Source organism: Symsagittifera roscoffensis, chromosome 7 (genome assembly GCF_963678635.1).
Source record: "Symsagittifera roscoffensis chromosome 7, txSymRosc1.1, whole genome shotgun sequence".
NCBI classification, from domain to species: Eukaryota; Metazoa; Xenacoelomorpha; order Acoela; family Convolutidae; genus Symsagittifera; species Symsagittifera roscoffensis.
This window is the reverse complement of record NC_087068.1, coordinates 28,582,757-28,601,346: the sequence shown is the minus strand read 5'-3', so window position 1 is coordinate 28,601,346 and position 18,590 is coordinate 28,582,757. Positions and strand designations below refer to the sequence as shown.

The window sequence follows — 18,590 nt, the reverse complement described above, 5'->3', positions numbered from 1 at the left end:
GAAATTGATCTGAGAAACATTCGTTTTCAAGAATTCTGACGGGTGGTACGACAAAATTTCTTCCTAACAGATGATCAAAAACATGTTCCAGCTACCCCAGTAATACGAGTTGCCCTTCTATTTACACAGAGGCTAAGCATCGCTTCGCAAACACTTGCGCGAACACAAAAAGCAGCTCTATGAAGCGCAATATAAGTAATAATGAACCTCGAATTAGTAAAAATTCGACCAAGTGCTCGGATTCGATCTGCGACCTAGAGCATTCGAGTCTCACTCAATAAGCAATCAACCACGCACGATTGTAACATCACAAAGTCCAGGCACAAATAAAGCAGAGAACAGATGCCATAAAACTTGCAATGCCAGATAGTGATAACAGCAAAAGTGAAACAAAATAACAGAAGCCTTTTCACTTTCAATGCACACTTCTATTGCGAGTTAGGTTAGTAAAAAAAAAGAGGTTCGTAATGAAATACAACACTGATCGCTAATGTAAAAACATTTTTACAAGAGTCGTATTCTTGTTAAGATTTCGGAAACATTGAAAACTATTTCTTGAAAGGGGGGAGATTCTTAAGTAGATCCGGATTTTTTTTCACTATTCAAGACTTTCTGGGAACAAATTTCGGAATTATAAGAAAAAATTGAAGACTTCTTATCAATGATCGGAACATTAGGTACAACATAAACAGCAACAGCCTATTTTTCTTGATTTGATTTCGTATCTATGGCTCGCATTCTTGGCTTCATTTCAATTAACATTTACTCCGTTTTTTTCCTGTCCGAATGTCTGGTATCCGTGTTGCCTCAGCTTCTATTTTACCCGTGTTGCCTCAGCTTCTATTTTACAACTCATGCATATTCACTACACAACCTTAGTCATCCTTTATCCTCTTGTCTTCGTTTGGAAATCTTTAACTTGAAAGTTTCACAAAAAGAATTGTTTTTACTAATTTTTATTGAGTCAATCCCTATGATGTTAAAACATGAGTACTACTCAGATGAAATCGACAAACACGAGTACTGCATCAACATAATAAAATTCACTCTAACAAGTGTAATAATAACGTAGTTTTGCACTATTCAGCCAACATGCAACGATTAAGAGACTATATCTAAAAACACGCCCATCTCCCATCTTTCCCTTTTCCTTAGTGCAATGTGTGTTTAAAATCCTCCTCGCAGACGCAGGACCAGATGGAGAGTCGATTCCTTCTGAATGTTGTAGTCAGAAAGAGTACGTCCTTCAACAAAAACAATATCCAAATTGCATAAGTGAAATAACAGTTTCTTGAATAATTGTATTTGTACAACTGATACCTATTTTCGGATAATTACCTCAATGACATGTAGCTTTATAAAAACTATTTTAAACAGATGCCAACGTACCATCTTCCAGTTGTTTTCCAGCGAAGATCAATCGCTGCTGATCAGGTGGGATCCCTTCCTTGTCTTGGATCTTAGCCTTCACGTTGTCAATAGTATCCGAGGGTTCCACCTCCAACGTGATGGTCTTTCCAGTCAAAGTTTTCACGAAAATTTGCATTCCACCTCTCAATCGCAAAACCAAGTGCAGCGTAGACTCTTTCTGAATGTTGTAGTCCGAAAGAGTTCGTCCTGAAATAGTTTGAGCTTTTCAAAACGGTTTGTGAAAATAAGTTAAGTATTTCGAAAAAACTAATTTGCTATTTCCAATATTCGTTTTAATTGCGAATCTTTAAAAATTACGCTTCTTACCATCCTCAAGCTGCTTTCCAGCAAATATGAGACGCTGCTGGTCGGGAGGGATGCCCTCTTTATCCTGAATCTTAGCCTTCACGTTGTCAATAGTATCAGATGGTTCCACCTCCAACGTGATGGTCTTTCCAGTCAAAGTTTTCACGAAAATTTGCATTCCACCTCTCAATCGCAAAACCAAGTGCAACGTAGACTCTTTCTGAATGTTGTAGTCCGAAAGAGTTCGCCCTGAAATAGTTTGCAGTTTTCAAAACGGTTTGTGAAAAATAGCATGACAAGTTCAAAGTATTTCGAAAAAAAAACTAACTTGCTATTTCCAATAACTGTTTTAAATTAAAACCTTTGAAAATTACGCATCTTACCATCCTCAAGCTGCTTTCCAGCGAAGATGAGACGCTGCTGGTCGGGAGGGATGCCTTCTTTATCCTGAATCTTAGCCTTCACGTTGTCAATAGTATCCGATGGTTCCACCTCTAATGTGATGGTCTTTCCAGTCAAAGTTTTAACAAATATTTGCATACCACCTCTCAGTCGGAGAACCAGGTGCAATGTCGACTCCTTTTGGATGTTGTAATCCGAGAGGGTTCGACCTGAACAAATTAAAGTCAACAATTTTTCAAATCAAATTTTTTAGACTAGTTTTTTTAATCTCTTTCTATACCAGCTAATAATTTTTGACTAATCTCTTTCTATACCAGCTAATAATTTTTGAAAAAGGTTTAGACATCTTACCATCCTCAAGCTGCTTTCCAGCAAAGATGAGTCGCTGCTGATCAGGTGGGATGCCTTCCTTGTCTTGGATCTTAGCCTTCACGTTGTCAATAGTATCCGATGGTTCCACCTCTAACGTGATGGTCTTTCCAGTCAACGTTTTCACAAATATTTGCATACCACCTCTCAGTCGGAGAACCAGATGCAAAGTAGACTCTTTTTGGATGTTGTAATCCGAGAGGGTTCGACCTAAAGCCATTTCAACCTCGTGAAAATAACAGTATAATTTTTATGAGGCTCGCGTTTTTTTCACCTACAAATTAACCAATTTTTTTTTAAGGACTAAAGCAGAGCTCTTTGAGATCTTATGAAAATCTACGATGCTTACCATCCTCAAGTTGCTTTCCCGCAAAGATCAACCTCTGCTGATCTGGTGGGATTCCTTCCTTGTCCTGGATCTTAGCCTTCACGTTGTCAATCGTATCCGAAGGCTCAACTTCCAGGGTGTTGGTCTTGCCGGTCAAAGTCTTGACAAAAATTTGCATTCCTCCTCTCAGTCTCAAGACAAGGTGCAGCGTTGATTCTTTCTGAATGTTGTAATCCGAAAGGGTTCGTCCTTAAACGCAAAACGTTAAGACAAATAGTACACCGAATTCATGTTTAAGACTCATTTCCCTCCCTAATCGCTCATTCTTGACGTCATTAACATTGACCAACAGACCAATCAGGCTTACTAAAGTTCGCATCAATTATGCCACCTCCCAATCAAAAATGGCGCTCATCTCATATCCGACTAAAGATTTGCACCTCTTCCTGAATCTCTTAGCATTCGACTAAATTTCTTCTGATCTTTCAATCTTTTCTCCTACCTAGAAATTAGAACTAGAGGGGAAAGCTTTATCTTATCAAGTCCTAGACATTAAAAAGGATAATACATACCATCCTCAAGCTGCTTTCCTGCGAAGATGAGTCGCTGCTGATCAGGTGGGATCCCTTCCTTGTCTTGGATCTTAGCCTTCACGTTGTCAATAGTATCCGATGGTTCCACCTCAAGTGTAATTGTTTTACCAGTTAGAGTTTTCACGAAGATTTGCATACCACCTCTCAATCGCAGAACCAAGTGCAGGGTACTTTCTTTCTGGATGTTGTAGTCAGACAAAGTTCGACCTAAAATGCACTATTTATACGTATCGTATGTTGAAAGCCGTTATCTTTTACACTTTTTTCACACCTCTAGTCCTCGACTGTTTACAAAACCTCGTTAAACGTTCCTTAAGCCTCGTTAAAAATTAAAGGCGATGACAAACCATCTAAGTATCACTCCAAGTATGAAGTTATTCTTATCACGGGCTCTTTTTCCTTTTCCCTCCCAACCGACATAAGAATGAATTTGGTGTAACGAGGAGCTTACAAGGTTAAGTATGAAGCCTAAATATCGAAAATCAGAACGGATAAAATTATTTCAAAACTTTCAATTACAAGTACTACTGGTAACTGGACTTACCATCTTCCAGCTGTTTTCCAGCGAAGATCAGTCGCTGTTGGTCTGGGGGAATTCCCTCTTTGTCTTGGATCTTAGCCTTCACGTTGTCAATAGTATCCGATGGTTCCACCTCCAACGTGATGGTCTTTCCAGTCAAAGTTTTCACAAATATTTGCATACCACCTCTCAATCTCAGGACCAAGTGTAAGGTAGACTCTTTCTGGATGTTATAATCCGAGAGTGTTCGACCTATTAAAAAAAAACATTTCATGAACAGACGTCCTCATTTCAAAAAAATTGCATTCTTGTTTTTGTCGACCATGAAACTTACCATCTTCCAGCTGTTTGCCAGCGAAGATGAGTCGCTGCTGGTCAGGAGGGATGCCTTCTTTGTCCTGGATCTTGGCCTTGACGTTATCGATGGTGTCCGAAGCCTCAACTTCGAGAGTGATGGTTTTTCCGGTGAGGGTTTTGACAAAGATCTGCATGTTTGGTTGATGAATGAGTTTTCAATTCACTTCTGAAAACGAGAGAACGACTAATTTTCATGAAACAAGAACCGCCAATTCAATCAAGCGCTGATTTCTTCTATTCAAAACAAAAGTCAACTCAGAAATGAACAAAAGTCAAGCTAACCTTCTGTTTAGCGTGGCGAAGAATAAAATGCGAACTAGCAAGTTAAATTTTATGCTTTGAGTTAACAAACTGTATTGTATTGAAATCTGGTAAATTATGGTACGATTTCTCGGCTATAGACTATTTGCAACAAACAAACAAATCAAATCTATTTACGTCACAACGACGTCATGGTACACGTTGCACTTTTCTTGTTCAATGTGCCTTTTAAAAATAAACGAGAGCTAAGGAATTAGCTAGAAGAGAAATTTATACCAGCTCAACTTGCATATAACGCTGATCTTGTTCAGACCAATAGGTCACATTCTTATCAGCTGACGAAAGAGTACCAAGTTCGGAAGAGCGTGAACAAAACCATACATGTTAGACTCTGATTTGCCGAGATTTCGTATTCGCGGTTATTAGCCGTCGAAATCATAAGGTGCGGCGTGAACTTACATTCCGACGTTTAAAAATAACAACACTCTTACCATTTACTTAATCACGCCAGTTCGGCTCTCAAAAGCACAAATTCAGGAATGAACGGACCTCACTTTCAAAATTCAGTTCACCTACTCAGATTCAATTTCCGACAAGAAACGGTGCATTTTTATAAACATGATGGTTTTTCAATTTGTATTCCGTGAACTAAGTTTTTTTCATTTGCGTGAGACAAATTATCCCTCATCACTGAAAAAAATCAAAACAAAATACAGCAAAACAAAATACAACCCTCCAATGGAATTGATAACTAGAAGATTCTGTTCATCTTACTAACAATATTAAGCTAAAAGGTGCTAAAAGATCATCTCCAACTAGAGCTAGCGCGAATCTTGGCAAAAATTTTCTAGCAAACTTCGTGTTACAGGCGACCTTGCTACATGCGGTTGTTCGGTAAAATTATAAAGTATAGCAAAAGTAACGATTTTCTTACGTTTTTAAAAATTTTGAAATGTAGTTGAAAAGGAAACCGATAGACAACTTAATTTGTAAGTCAATGTCAATATATTAATGACCACTTGAATAAATGTTCAAAATTTGGAATCGGCAAAATTAATTAAAAAGTGCAACCTGCCATTTTTGAACTATTTTTTCATGCAAACTTGAATTTTCAGGTGACCTTGAAACACTTTCTGTCTTAAATTTAGCTTTTGCATGCAAAATTATTCTGAAATAGGTAATTTGCTCTTTATTAATATAATTTTTTGTTCCAAATTCTTACAACCTCACTGCAATTTTTAGTGTAGTCGAATTTTTAGGTGCTTCGCACCGTTAGCAAAACACTGCCAACATAGCATTGCAAAATAGAAAACATAATTTAGGAGGAATATTATATTGAGGAAAATATAACGAGAAACACAACCGACAACAGCCAGCGCTATTAAAAACCAGAAAAATCTACCGTGCGGTACTTGGTCGTCTGTTGAACCGAAACAAAGTTAAGAAATTGGAAGCATAATAATCTGTTTCCCCTTTAATTGACGCATTATCAGGTGACTAATTCATAATCACATAACCCGAATCCATTTAAGCCAAAAAAACCTTCTGAACAATTTTCACGTTCGAAACTTTTATGCTAGTCGTATTTTATGCTTGTCGATATGCTGCCAATAGCAATCTCAAATAACAACTGGTGATAAAAAATTTAATTTTCAAAAAATTGAATAAGTTAGCACTGAGAAACATCCGCGATTTCGGCATGCAGAGTTGATATTGGGAAAAGTATAGTACCCAAGCGCGGATCTAGGAATTTCTGAAGGGGGCGGGTTTTCAAAAAAAAATTGAAAATTTTGTTGACCTTTTTTTTAGGTCGACCAAATTGATTTTCTGAGCTCTCACAAACCATTATTAAGACTCTAATTTGACCAACTTTTTGGCGCCGCAGGCAAGTTTTAAAAAAAATAGAAAAGAAGAGATTGGCGCCAAAGGCTCCTTTAGAAAAATTTTCAGGTCAGTCAGGCAAAAATGGATATCTTAAAATAGTACAAAGGGGGACTCTATGGGTCGGCAGGAGGCCGAATCCCTGAGGGAGGGGGGGGGGGTCGCCCTCCTTCCCTTAATCCGCTACTGATAGTACCTCATCGCAAGGGTATAAAACTATGAGGCAACAACTTCAAAATGCTTTTGTGCAACAACGATCAGCCAGGCAACTTTTCAGAGCAAAAAACCTTAAACACCGTTGAAAAGCCAAACACGAAGCTTCGTATCGTTATTATGAATTAGCCTTCAACAAGTCAGCACTGAACAAGCTTTGAACACGTCAGCTTCATGGTCAGAAATATGTTTTCAACCACCTTGTCACATAAATTGTAGTAAACAGGCGAAGCAGAGCCTCGCAATTTTTGCGACAACACAAGGAAGACGCTTGGTAAAAAAAATGGAAAATTTTGAAAATGTAAATTTATCAAAATGAAGAAAGTTATTTTGAAAAAAAAACATACTGGAACAAAATCTAAGCTGTAGCAAAATCGAAAACACCTCAGCAGAAACCCTCCAAACCAAAAAAAAATCAAACACAACATGCCAACACAATAGAGTTTGGAAGCAGCATCGGAAAAAACTTACTAAGCTGGAACAAAATCGAAAACTCCTCAGCAGAAACCCTCCAAGCCAAAAAAAATAATTCAAAGACTCAAAAACCAAAAAGTTATTAAGTCCCCCTATTTCTCAAAACAAGTACATATCACCACATAAAAAGTTTTCGGCTATCAAAAGACGAAATATGAGGCGACTAAGCCAATGTAAAACAGCCTGAAACCCATCCAGCCGGAAAAAAGGAAACTTATGTATTTTAAATTCGAGTTGTAGTACAACCGACATAAAAATCAAATTTCCAATAGACGGGATGTTTAAAATACAAACATGCTCGAAATCTGTCTTTTGCAGGCTTTCCCAGAGAAAAGACAAGTACTACCTCTATATAGTTGGTACATGAGTAAATTTACTATGTGTAATTTTGCCCATTTTGTGAACACAGTTACGAGAAGAAGTCTAGAACCCGATTGCAATACCCTTGCTAATCGCAAGGGAAAGCTAAATTGAGTAACAGAAAAAAAAAGAAAAATAAACAAAAAGAACAATTGACGATTTCGAGAATTTTTGCGGATGAATTTTAGAAAAAATTAGCGCGGTCAACCTATTTTTATGGTCATTCATTCTTATTATTCTTATTCATTCTTATTACAAAGATTATTATTTTTGTCAAAACTTTTTCATCAACTGTAAATTTTGCATACATGTTATTTGCAAATGAAGTCAAACTCAAATGAATTCAAAAAGTTTGAATAACATTAACAATTGCGGAAATATTTTACAGTTCACCAAAAAGGATTTTCGACAGCCTTATTTTTTATACAATCTTTTCAGGCAATGAAAAATTGACATGTTTGGATTTGCTTTGATAGCCTGAACAGGTTGCAGAAAAAATATGTTTTTGAAAAGCTGTCACACACTTCAATTACCTTTGATTGTTTGAATCTATTCGCAAAAAAAGTCTATTGAATTTTGACGTATTTAAGTAGTTTTGATAGTTTGAAACAGTTCCCGACAAAAGAACTTTGAGGTAAGGCAAGCCCTCAAGCGAAAAAACTTGGACATAGAAAAAACTTGGATAAGAAACTGGCCATTGTGTTGAAGTCCTCCAAGCGGGCGGCCAGTGGAAACGAGGGCGAGGTATGAGGCTCACACTTGAGCATACTGAAGACCTGTTCTCGGCAAAAGGAGCCCCTGATGGGGCAAGCTGTCTCAGCAGCTTCCTGTACAACACAAACTCAATGAGCAACACAGTGAGGGGCAGAAATTCTGATGACCGTTGGAATCTTCCTTCATCTGGCTTAAAGAGTGGTCTGAAGCGGGCATGGCTGACCTGCCGGAGACCTAAAATCCATAGAGGCCAATGTCACGGGGGAGGGGAAAGGGGAACCAGACGGAGGTGCGACAAGAGGGAACCAGGGGGCGATGCTTGGTTCTTCCGGAGGGGAACAGCAAGAACGGAGAGGAGAAGAGAGAAAGTGGACTCAAAGAGGGCACAACAGAAGAGCAAGGGACGAAAAGCCGCGATGATAGCCCACCAAAAGAGCCTGAGATGGAGCAGGCCATGCTGGCAGGCCGAAAAGGAAGTACGGGTAGCAACCTGGAACGTACAGGCCATGAGCGTGAATGGGAATCAGTCAAAGCTGAAAACGTTGGTCAAAAGAAGCCAGGAAAACGGATGGACAGTGGTGATGGTGACAGACAGCAATGCAGAATGCAACGGACACTTGGAAATCGACGACTGGACATTCATTCATGGCCGGAAGACAGGCATTTTGCTTAACCCCGAATGGTCGACGAGATGGCGATTAGACGGAAGCACGTGCAGCCACTCAAACCGAATTAGCAATGTCACATTTGGAGATTGGACCATAGTATCTGCGTACGCACCGACGTCACGGAGGAGGGATAAAGAGCAAAGACGGCTGTTCTGGCAGGATCTTGAGGGTGTAGTCTCTACAGTACCAACGAGAAGCTTCCTCTTATTGGGAGGAGACTTCAACGCGCAGATTGGCGGGAGGACACAAGAGGAAGACGAAGAGGAGAGCGCAACTGGTAGGTTTGGATTAGAGGCGGACACGCACACTGGATCGCAAATGAGAGAGTGGTTACAGTTCAACGGGTTGTGTTACTGGAACTCTTTCTTTGGCCAGAAGAAACGAGGCACGTGGCTTCGAAGGATGAGCGGAAAGTGGTACGAATTGGACGGCTTTGTGGGGCGCCTTTCCCAGAGAGCCAAGGTGAAGAGAGTGCGAACAAAGGGTGTCCAATTGTGCACACCGGGTACGGACCACCTGCCAAAGGAAGCGACGATAGTAACAGAGAATACAAAAAAAGGTGTACAAGAAAACAGCCAGAAAGGTGAACATAGAAAAATTACATGGGCGCTGGAATGACGAGGAAGTCAAACAGAGGAGGTTTGAATTCGAGGAGGCGATGCAACATCAAATGATGGGGGAACAGCCGAAAACCTGGGAGGCAGTTGCTCAAGTTGCGCAAAAGGTAGCGGAAGAGAAACTAGGAGTGAGAGCACGTCAAGTGGATGAGCCATTGCGGGTAATGCATGAAGATGAGCTCAAATCGATGGCGGCAAAAAGACACGAACTTCTGGAAAGGATGAGAGCTGAAACGGGAGCCGAAGCAGTCCGACTTTTTGGATTGATGGGAGAAATGAAGAAGATCCGGAAGAAAAAGAGACAGTGGGAAACAGAATACTGGGATACTGTGATTGAGGAATCGGTACAGGCCTCACGCAGAGGAGACTTAGGAGCAATGTACAGCATTCTCAATAGGCTGGGCTCTAGGTCGGCCAGTAGAGCACCACAGTCGACTAACACTAACCTATTTACGCCAGAGCAATGCAAGCAGCACTATGAGAAAATCAGTGCAACGCGGGGAGAAGTGAGCAGAGATGCGATAGACCGCGTGTCCAGGGCATGGGACGAAGCTTGGGCCGACTGCCTGGATGAGGTACCAGGAGATCAAGAGATTGAAACAGCAATAGTCAACACCAAGAACAAGGCGGGTGGGAAAGACAATGTCAGGATTGAGTATATTAAGTATGGAGGTCAGGCCATTGTGGAAGCCACGATACAATTGGTAAAACAGATATGGACTAAGCCTGCGGAACAGTGGGAAAACCTAGTGAAAGTCGGGATTCAATGCTCTCTTTATAAGGGCAAAGGAGACCGAGCGAGCCTAGACAGCTACCGAGGCGTAGTACTCCTACCAATGTTATCAAAGATTGTGGCTAGAATTTGCGCGAGCAGGCTGGGCAAATGGGCAGAAGGAACAAACATTCTGTCTGCAACACAATTTGGCTTCCGGAGAGGAATGGGAACTGAAGACGCAATCCATGTTATACGCAGAGTGTTCGAGGAATGCCAAGAGCGGAACCACGAAATACAAGATGAGGAGGAAACGCCAATGGCAGGATTAATGGACCTAAGAAAGGCTTACCCATCGACACAGCGCGACGCAATGTGGGAAATTATGGAAAGGAAGGGAATGCGAAAAAATGGCCACATGCTCCGGACACTGAAAGGCTTACACGAACACACAGAGTACGCCTGTCGAGTGGGCAACCAGCTCTCCGAGCAGTATCGTTGGTCTGGGGGAACGCCCAACAGAACAGACCATCACGTTGGAGGTAGAACCCTCGGATACTATTGACAACGTGAAGGCTAAGATTCAAGACAAAGAGGGAATTCCCCCAGACCAACAGCGACTGATCTTCGCTGGAAAACAGCTGGAAGATGGTAAGTCCAGTTACCAGTAGTACTTGTAATTGAAAGTTTTGAAATAAGTTTATTTGAAATAAGTTTATCCCGGTGAGGGTTTTGACAAAGATCTGCATGTTTGGTTGAAGAATGAGTTTTCAATTCACTTCTGAAAACGAGAGAACGACTAATTTTCAAAGAAGCAAGAACCGCCAATTCAACCAAGAGCTGATTTCTTTCTATTCAAAACAAAAGTCAACTCAGAAAAAATGAACAAAAGTCAAGCTAACCTTCTGTTTAGCGTGGCGAAGAATAAAATGCGAACTAGCAAGTTAAATTTTATGCTTTGAGTTATCAAACTGTGTTGTATTGAAATCTGGTAAATTATGGTACGATTTCTCGGCTTTAGACTATTTGCAACAAACAAACAAACAAATCAGATCTATTTACGTTACAACGACGTCATGGTACACGTTGCACTTTTCTTGTTCAATGTGCCATTTTATATATAACCGAGAGCCAAGGAATTATCTAGAAAAGAAATTTATACCAACTCAACTTGCATATAACGCTGATATTGTTCAGACCAATAGGTCACATTCTTATCAGCTGACGAAAGAGTACCAAGTTCGGAAGAGCGTGAACAAAAGCATACATGTTGGACTCTCTGATTTGCTGAGATTTCGTATTCGCGGTTATTCGCCGTCGAAATCATAAGGTGCGGCGTGAACTTACATTCCGACGTTTAAAAATAACAACACTCTTACCATTTACTTAATCACGCCAGTTCGGCTCTCAAAAGCACAAATTCAGGAATGAACGGACCTCACTTTCAAAATTCAGTTCACCTACTCAGATTCAATTTCCGACAAGAAACGGTGCATTTTTATAAACATGATGGTTTTTCAATTTGTATTCCGTTAACTAAGTTTTTTTCATTTGCGTGAGACAAATTATCCCTCATCACTGAAAAAAATCAAAACAAAATACAGCAAAACAAAATACAACCCTCCAATGGAATTGATAACTAGAGGATTCTGTTCATCTTACTAACAATATTAAGCTAAAAGGTGCTAAAAGATCATCTCCAACTAGAGCTAGCGCGAATCTTGGCAAAAATTTTCTAGCAAACTTCGTGTTACAGGCGACCTTGCTACATGCGGTTGTTCGATAAAATTATAAAGTATAGCAAAAGTAACGATTTTCTTACGTTTTTAAAAATTTTGAAATGTAGTTGAAAAGGAAACCGATAGACAACTTAATTTGTAAGTCAATGTCAATATATAAATGACCACTTGAATAAATGTTCAAAATTTGGAATCGGTAAAATTAATTAAAAAGTGCAACCTGCCATTTTTGAACTATTTTTTCATGCAAACTTGAATTTTCAGGTGACCTTGAAACACTTTCTGTCTTAAATTTAGCTTTTGCATGCAAAATTATTCTGAAATAGGTAATTTGCTCTTTATTAATATAATTTTTTGTTCCAAATTCTTGCAACCTCACTGCAATTTTTAGTGTAGTCGAATTTTTAGGTGCTTCGCACCGTTAGCAAAACACTGCCAACATAGCATTGCAAAATAGAAAACATAATTTGAAATGTCAAAAAAACTACATCTACTAAATTTCATGGCTATCTCGAAATTTCTTAAATTTGAGGAAAACATAACGAGAAACACAACCGACAACAGCCAGCGCTATTAAAAACCAGAAAAATCTACCGTGCGGTACTTGGTCGTCTGTTGAACCGAAACAAAGTTAAGAAATTGGAAGCATAATAATCTGTTTCCCCTTTAATTGACGCATTATAAGGTGACTAATTCATAATCACATAACCCGAATCCATTTAAGCCAAAAAAACCTTCTGAACAATTTTCACGTTCGAAACTTTTATGCTAGCCGTATTTTATGCTTGTCGATATGCTGCCAATAGCAATCTCAAATAACAACTGGTGATAAAAAATTTAATTTTCAAAAAATTGAATAAGTTAGCACTGAGAAACATCCGCGATTTCGGTATGCAGAGTTGATATTGGGAAAAGTATAGTACCCAAGCGCGGATCTAGGAATTTCTGAGGGGGGCGGGTTTTCAAAAAAAAATTGAAAATTTTGTTGACCTTTTTTTTAGGTCGACCAAATTGATTTTCTGAGCTCTCACAAACCATTATTAAGACTCTAATTTGACCAACTTTTTGGCGCCGCAGGCAAGTTTTAAAAAAATAGAAAAGAAGAGATTGGCGCCAAAAGCTCCTTTAGAAAAATTTTCAGGTCAGTCAGGCAAAAATGGATATCTTAAAATAGTACAAAGGGGGACTCTATGGGTCGGCAGGAGGCCGAATCCCTGAGGGAGGGGGGGGGGGTCGCCCTCCTTCCCTTAATCCGCTACTGATAGTACCCCTCATCGCAAGGGTATAAAACTATGAGGCAACAACTTCAAAATGCTTTTGTGCAACAACGATCAGCCAGGCAACTTTTCAGAGCAAAAAACCTTAAACACCGTTGAAAAGCCAAACACGAAGCTTCGTATCGTTATTATGAATTAGCCTTCAACAAGTCAGCACTGAACAAGCTTTGAACACGTCAGCTTCATGGTCAGAAATATGTTTTCAACCACCTTGTCACATAAATTGTAGTAAACAGGCGAAGCAGAGCCTCGCAATTTTTGCGACAACACAAGGAAGACGCTTGGTAAAAAAAATGGAAAATTTTGAAAATGTAAATTTATCAAAATGAAGAAAGCTATTTTGAAAAAAAAACATACTGGAACAAAATCTAAGCTGTAGCAAAATCGAAAACACCTCAGCAGAAACCCTCCAAACCAAAAAAAAATCAAACACAACATGCCAACACAATAGAGTTTGGAAGCAGCATCGGAAAAAACTTACTAAGCTGGAACAAAATCGAAAACTCCTCAGCAGAAACCCTCCAAGCCAAAAAAATAATTCAAAGACTCAAAAACCAAAAAGTTATTAAGTCCCCCTATTTCTCAAAACAAGTACATATCACCACATAAAAAGTTTTCGGCTATCAAAAGACGAAATATGAGGCGACTAAGCCAATGTAAAACAGCCTGAAACCCATCCAGCCGGAAAAAAGGAAACTTATGTATTTTAAAATCGAGTTGTAGTACAACCGACATAAAAATCAAATTTCCAATAGACGGGATGTTTAAAATACAAACATGCTCGAAATCTGTCTTTTGCAGGCTTTCCAAGAGAAAAGACAAGTACTACCTCTATATAGTTGGTACATGAGTAAATTTACTATTTGTAATTTTGCCCATTTTGTGAACAAAGTTAGTTACGAGAAGAAGTCTAGAACCCGATTGCAATACCCTTGCTAATCGCAAGGGAAAGCTAAATTGAGTAACAGAAAAAAAAAGAAAAATAAACAAAGAACAATTGACGATTTCGAGAATTTTTGCGGATGAATTTTAGAAAAAATTAGCGCGGTCAACCTATTTTTATGGTCATTCATTCTTATTATTCTTATTCATTCTTATTACAAAGATTATTATTTTTGTCAAAACTTTTTCATCAACTGTAAATTTTGCATACATGTTATTTGCAAATGAAGTCAAACTCAAATGAATTCAAAAAGTTTGAATAACATTAACAATTGCGGAAATATTTTACAGTTCACCAAAAAGGATTTTCGACAGCCTTATTTTTTATACAATCTTTTCAGGCAATGAAAAATTGACATGTTTGGATTTGCTTTGATAGCCTGAACAGGTTGCAGAAAAAATATGTTTTTAAAAAGCTGTCACACACTTCAATTACCTTTGATTGTTTGAATCTATTCGCAAAAAAAAGTCTATTGAATTTTGACGTATTTAAGTAGTTTTGATAGTTTGAAACAGTTCCCGACAAAAGAACTTTGAGGTAAGGCAAGCCCTCAAGCGAAAAAACTTGGACATAAATCATGTTTGTAATAGCATAAATCAGTTACCAAAAAAACTGAAAGGTATCTCAAGTCAGTAGCTTATCTTGCAAAAATTATCAATTCTTTTATTAGCTCGTCGAGTTTAGAAAAAATACCCTGCGCGAACTCTCATGCAAAAAAACTTGGAAATTATTCAAAACACTTGAAGTTATTTCGGCCGCTCGTAAAAATTCGCCAGAGGTTTAAGCTTTCAAGCACTCCACTAATCGAAAAAAAATGTAAATTAAGACAAGTAATAGCAAAAGTTGGTTGACAAAGCAAGGAAACTGTTTTAAGCAACTATGCTGACTGTTAAAATTTTAAAATATTTTGGGTTGCAACAAATTTGAAATATTTTAAAATGTGTTGCAAAATTTTCGAAATTTTGAAATATTTCGTCAAAACAATCATTAAGAAGTCACATTGGGAAACTGGAACTAGCTTTACTTCAAATTCAGTGCCTTTTCGGATACGTTAAAAACAGACAAGAACATAATATAATCTTGTAATCTTGTTAATATACATTTTACTTCAATTTTCAGGCACACCTTTGATCACGTCGACTGATAGCAAGAATCCATCCACAAAACAATGAAACTGTTTTAAGCAAGCTATGCACTCTGTTAACATTTGAAACCGTTTGAAGACAGACAGCCTTAATTAAAAAGAGCAACTGTCTAGACATCAGCGGAAATAAAAACTGAAATAAACATAACGTCGAAAGTTCATAAAGCAGAGTTTAGCTCGAAAATTATAACCACGGCGGGCAATTGCATCCGAAGCGTCGAATAGGGAACCTTGAAACCGGAAAATTACTACTCAGGGTGGTTATTGTTTTTCTGCGATTAGTTTCCAAATTTTAAATGATTTGATCATCTTCAGTGCCGTTTTTTTTTTGATGCGGCCTCATCTGTTTTTTATTCTGTGTTTCGTTTTTAAACTAACTTTGCTAACTGTTTTATAGTAAAATCTGGATGTTCATTGCAGTATTTAAAAACTAGGCTAGCATAATCTTCGGATATCCGACGATCTCGCATTTTGAGTTTGGCCTGACAAAAAGTTCAAGATTTGTTCGGCTTCAGATTTTGCATGCAAAAAATGTCAAAAAGCACTGATTGCTCATTTTAAATATTTTTGTCTGTCCGAAATTTTTGCTACTAATTATATTTCAAAAACTTTGCAACTTTGAAACATTTCGTCAAATAAATCATCAAGAGGTCAAATTGCGAGTCTGGAACTACCTAGACCTCAATTTCAGTGCTTTTCGGACATGTTAAAAACAGATACGAATCTAACAGCAAGACAAAATGGCAAAAAGATGTAAATGGTACCACCTTTGATGCATAAGACGCAAATGGAGGTTCAAACTCAGATAAAAACAATGATAGCCGGTTACTGTGCATGTAGCGCAGAATGTTCCGATCACAGTCTTAGAAAATACAAAAAAATATATATATTTTTTTACAAATTGGTGCCATTTTTTTTCTACTTGCTGAGATTTAAAAAATCTGAACGAAAAAACTGAATTAAGGCATATTTGAATGTCATAGTAAAATAGGTCATTTGGAAAACAGTTTTTGAAGAAAAATGACAAGAAAAACGAAAAAAAAAAATTAAATTTCTTAATTTTCAAGTTTTTGATTCCCACCAAAATTGCGCTAAAAATCTCTAGAAATTACCTTTACTTGAATATAACTGTTTTAACGGCTGAAATTAGGCTTAATTAAGCTTTTGTAAACATATAGGGTCACCTTATTATATTAAGCTTAAATAAGCTATTGTAAACATATACGGTCACGACTAAAAGGACTTTGATATGCTATATCACTCAAACCAGTCCGATCATTATTTGTGGTACCTGATTTTGCGAGGAAAACAAAAAGCAAAAAAAAAGTCGTCCGAGTCACTGTCATAAGCACTATGCTCAATGCTTGCAAGTCACGACCATGGCACGAGTTTCAGTACAAGAAGCTGCCAACTGTCCTGGACAAATACTAGATACATAATGAAAGCGGACCTGAAGAAGATGACAAAACAGCACCGGAAACCAGAACATGTTTAACATCCGACGAGAACTCGGCGTAGCGTAGCAATTGTTAAGAGAGAAACTGAGAAGCAGTCGATGGAATGGGGTTGTCACGTTTACCCGATAACATGCGATAATCTAGTGAAACAAAATACCAAAAGCTGGTTGAACAACAAAGAAAAAAATTGGACAAACAAGGAGGCAAGCGAGCTCTAAACAGATTCCGTAAGAAACTAGTCCCCGGATAGCTAGAAACAAGGACACAAGACCGCAAAGTTTAGATGAAAGTGGCGAAAACTCCGTAGGAGAAAAGCCGCCTTGACTACGAATGAAATGGAAACCAGTAAGCGGAAACTATAACTGGAGAGAATACTGAAGGTGAAAACGAGACTCAACATCAATGCAAGCTCTGCCACAGGATCCCAGCGTTTCCAACAAGAAGGGCTCTCATGGGCCACAGCCAGCTTAAGCACTACCAACAATTGGAGGAAGCTGGTGGTTACCCTTGTCGGAAAGGCTGTGATAAGAAGATAGCTACTCTACACGGTCTGGACATCCATGAAAAGAGCTGTGGAGGAAACAGCCTGATATCAAAGACAAAATATCGAGCGAAAAAAAAACAACAGATCGGGAGAGAACGCGGAGTGGAGGTAAATGAGGTCATATTCAGGTGAGAGCAATGTGACTTTGTCACAAAATGAAGAGGTAGACTAGGTTCACAAAGAGGTATCACCTACGGCAAACTGCGGAGCCAAGAAAAACTCCACAAGGGAACACGACAACAAGGGAACAAACTGCGGAGCCAAGAGACCACAAGGGAACACGACAAAGATTCAAGATTTTACTCGAGCTCCAAAGAATTTAGACGTCAGAGTGTTAAATCGGGCTCGATGGTCACCCATGAACAGCACTGCGTTGGGATCCCAACAAAACAGAGCAAGCTAGCGCATACCTCCAGGATCGCCTGGACAAGAGAAGACGGAACATAATTTAAGTGCACATTGGGATGCGGGAAGGAGACGACCGTGTCAAGAGGTATGACAGTTCATGAGAGGTCAAGTAAGGGAGTTTCCGTAGAAGTGACGAAGACATCATCGAATTCTAGAGGGACGAGAAGTTAGGGGTTTGGCCCCTGAACTAGAGGCCTTGCAGACGGTCCCACGGACCTAGGAGACGATAACTGAGGAGCCAGAGAACCCTCCGCAGCCTGGGCACGATCCACCTCACAGAGAAGAGATCATGAACAGTGGGAAAGAAGTGAACATGTACAAGTGCAAATTCGCAACATTCGGGTGCATATTACAAACAAAAGCGAAGCGTGAGCCGGCAATACATGCCTCAAGAAGCCCATTCCGTATAAAGTCTACTACCTCCAACTTGCAGTAGGCAAGACCCTCCAAGGGTCACTACGCCTTACCGAAAACGAACGAAAAGAGAAAAAAAAGAGACTTGTATTCTGAAAAAACTTCAGCCTTGGAACTTTAAAGAAAAAATATATGCCCTTTAATCTCAGTGAATTTCGCGAAAAAGTTATGATTGGTGCTTTTTTGACAAAGTTAACCCAATTTGAGCAAACTGAAAACTTTTATTTCGCTGGGAAATCTGAAAATTGAATTCCATTTTCGAAATTAGAATTCAATCACGTTTTTCGTGACCTTTAAACATTTGCTGTTTGATAGTGGAGTTTGCCTTCGTTTTCGCTAAACTTTTACGCTTTAGCAACCGAACGATAAAAATTCTGATAGTAACAAGACAACATTAAATGATCGCAAACTGGTACTTCGCCTAGAAACGAGACAAAAAATAACGCATCTTTCACCATATCATGGTTCAATCGAAAAAA

General features: G+C 38.8%; 2 protein-coding genes across 3 annotated transcripts in view; one reads left to right on the top strand and one right to left on the bottom strand.

Moving 5' to 3' along the window:
- The window catches only part of LOC134850907 (torsin-like protein), a 442,884-nt gene that overhangs the window by 113,519 nt on the left and 310,775 nt on the right, over positions 1-18,590 (top strand). The gene's annotated exons all lie outside the window — the stretch shown is intronic.
- LOC134852154 (polyubiquitin-C) lies at positions 941-4,699 on the bottom strand. 2 transcript variants are annotated; one of them, XM_063868458.1, is made up of 10 exons: positions 4,568-4,699; positions 4,263-4,451; positions 3,953-4,180; positions 3,388-3,615; positions 2,837-3,064; positions 2,470-2,697; positions 2,100-2,327; positions 1,738-1,965; positions 1,390-1,617; positions 941-1,244 (listed from the first exon to the last, which is right to left on the bottom strand). In XM_063868458.1, the coding sequence occupies exons 2-10, from the start codon at positions 4,417-4,419 to the stop codon at positions 1,168-1,170; spliced, it is 1,830 nt and encodes a 609-aa protein (XP_063724528.1). In that variant the 5' UTR covers positions 4,420-4,451; positions 4,568-4,699; the 3' UTR covers positions 941-1,167. The 2 variants fall into 2 exon arrangements, with proteins under 2 accessions (XP_063724528.1, XP_063724529.1); XM_063868459.1 differs by lacking the exon at positions 3,388-3,615.

What these genes read in the sequence shown, in the direction of transcription:
- LOC134852154 (XM_063868458.1), bottom strand. Translation starts at nt 4,419, where the DNA reads ATGCAGATCTTTGTCAAAACCCTCACCGGAAAAACCATCACTCTCGAA. An exon ending in TGGAAAACAGCTGGAAGATG is followed by an intron (nt 3,616 to 3,952) that starts GTAAGTCCAGTT and finishes AGTGCATTTTAG; the next exon opens with GTCGAACTTTGTCTGACTAC. An exon ending in TGGAAAGCAGCTTGAGGATG is followed by an intron (nt 1,966 to 2,099) that starts GTAAGATGCGTA and finishes AAACTATTTCAG; the next exon opens with GGCGAACTCTTTCGGACTAC.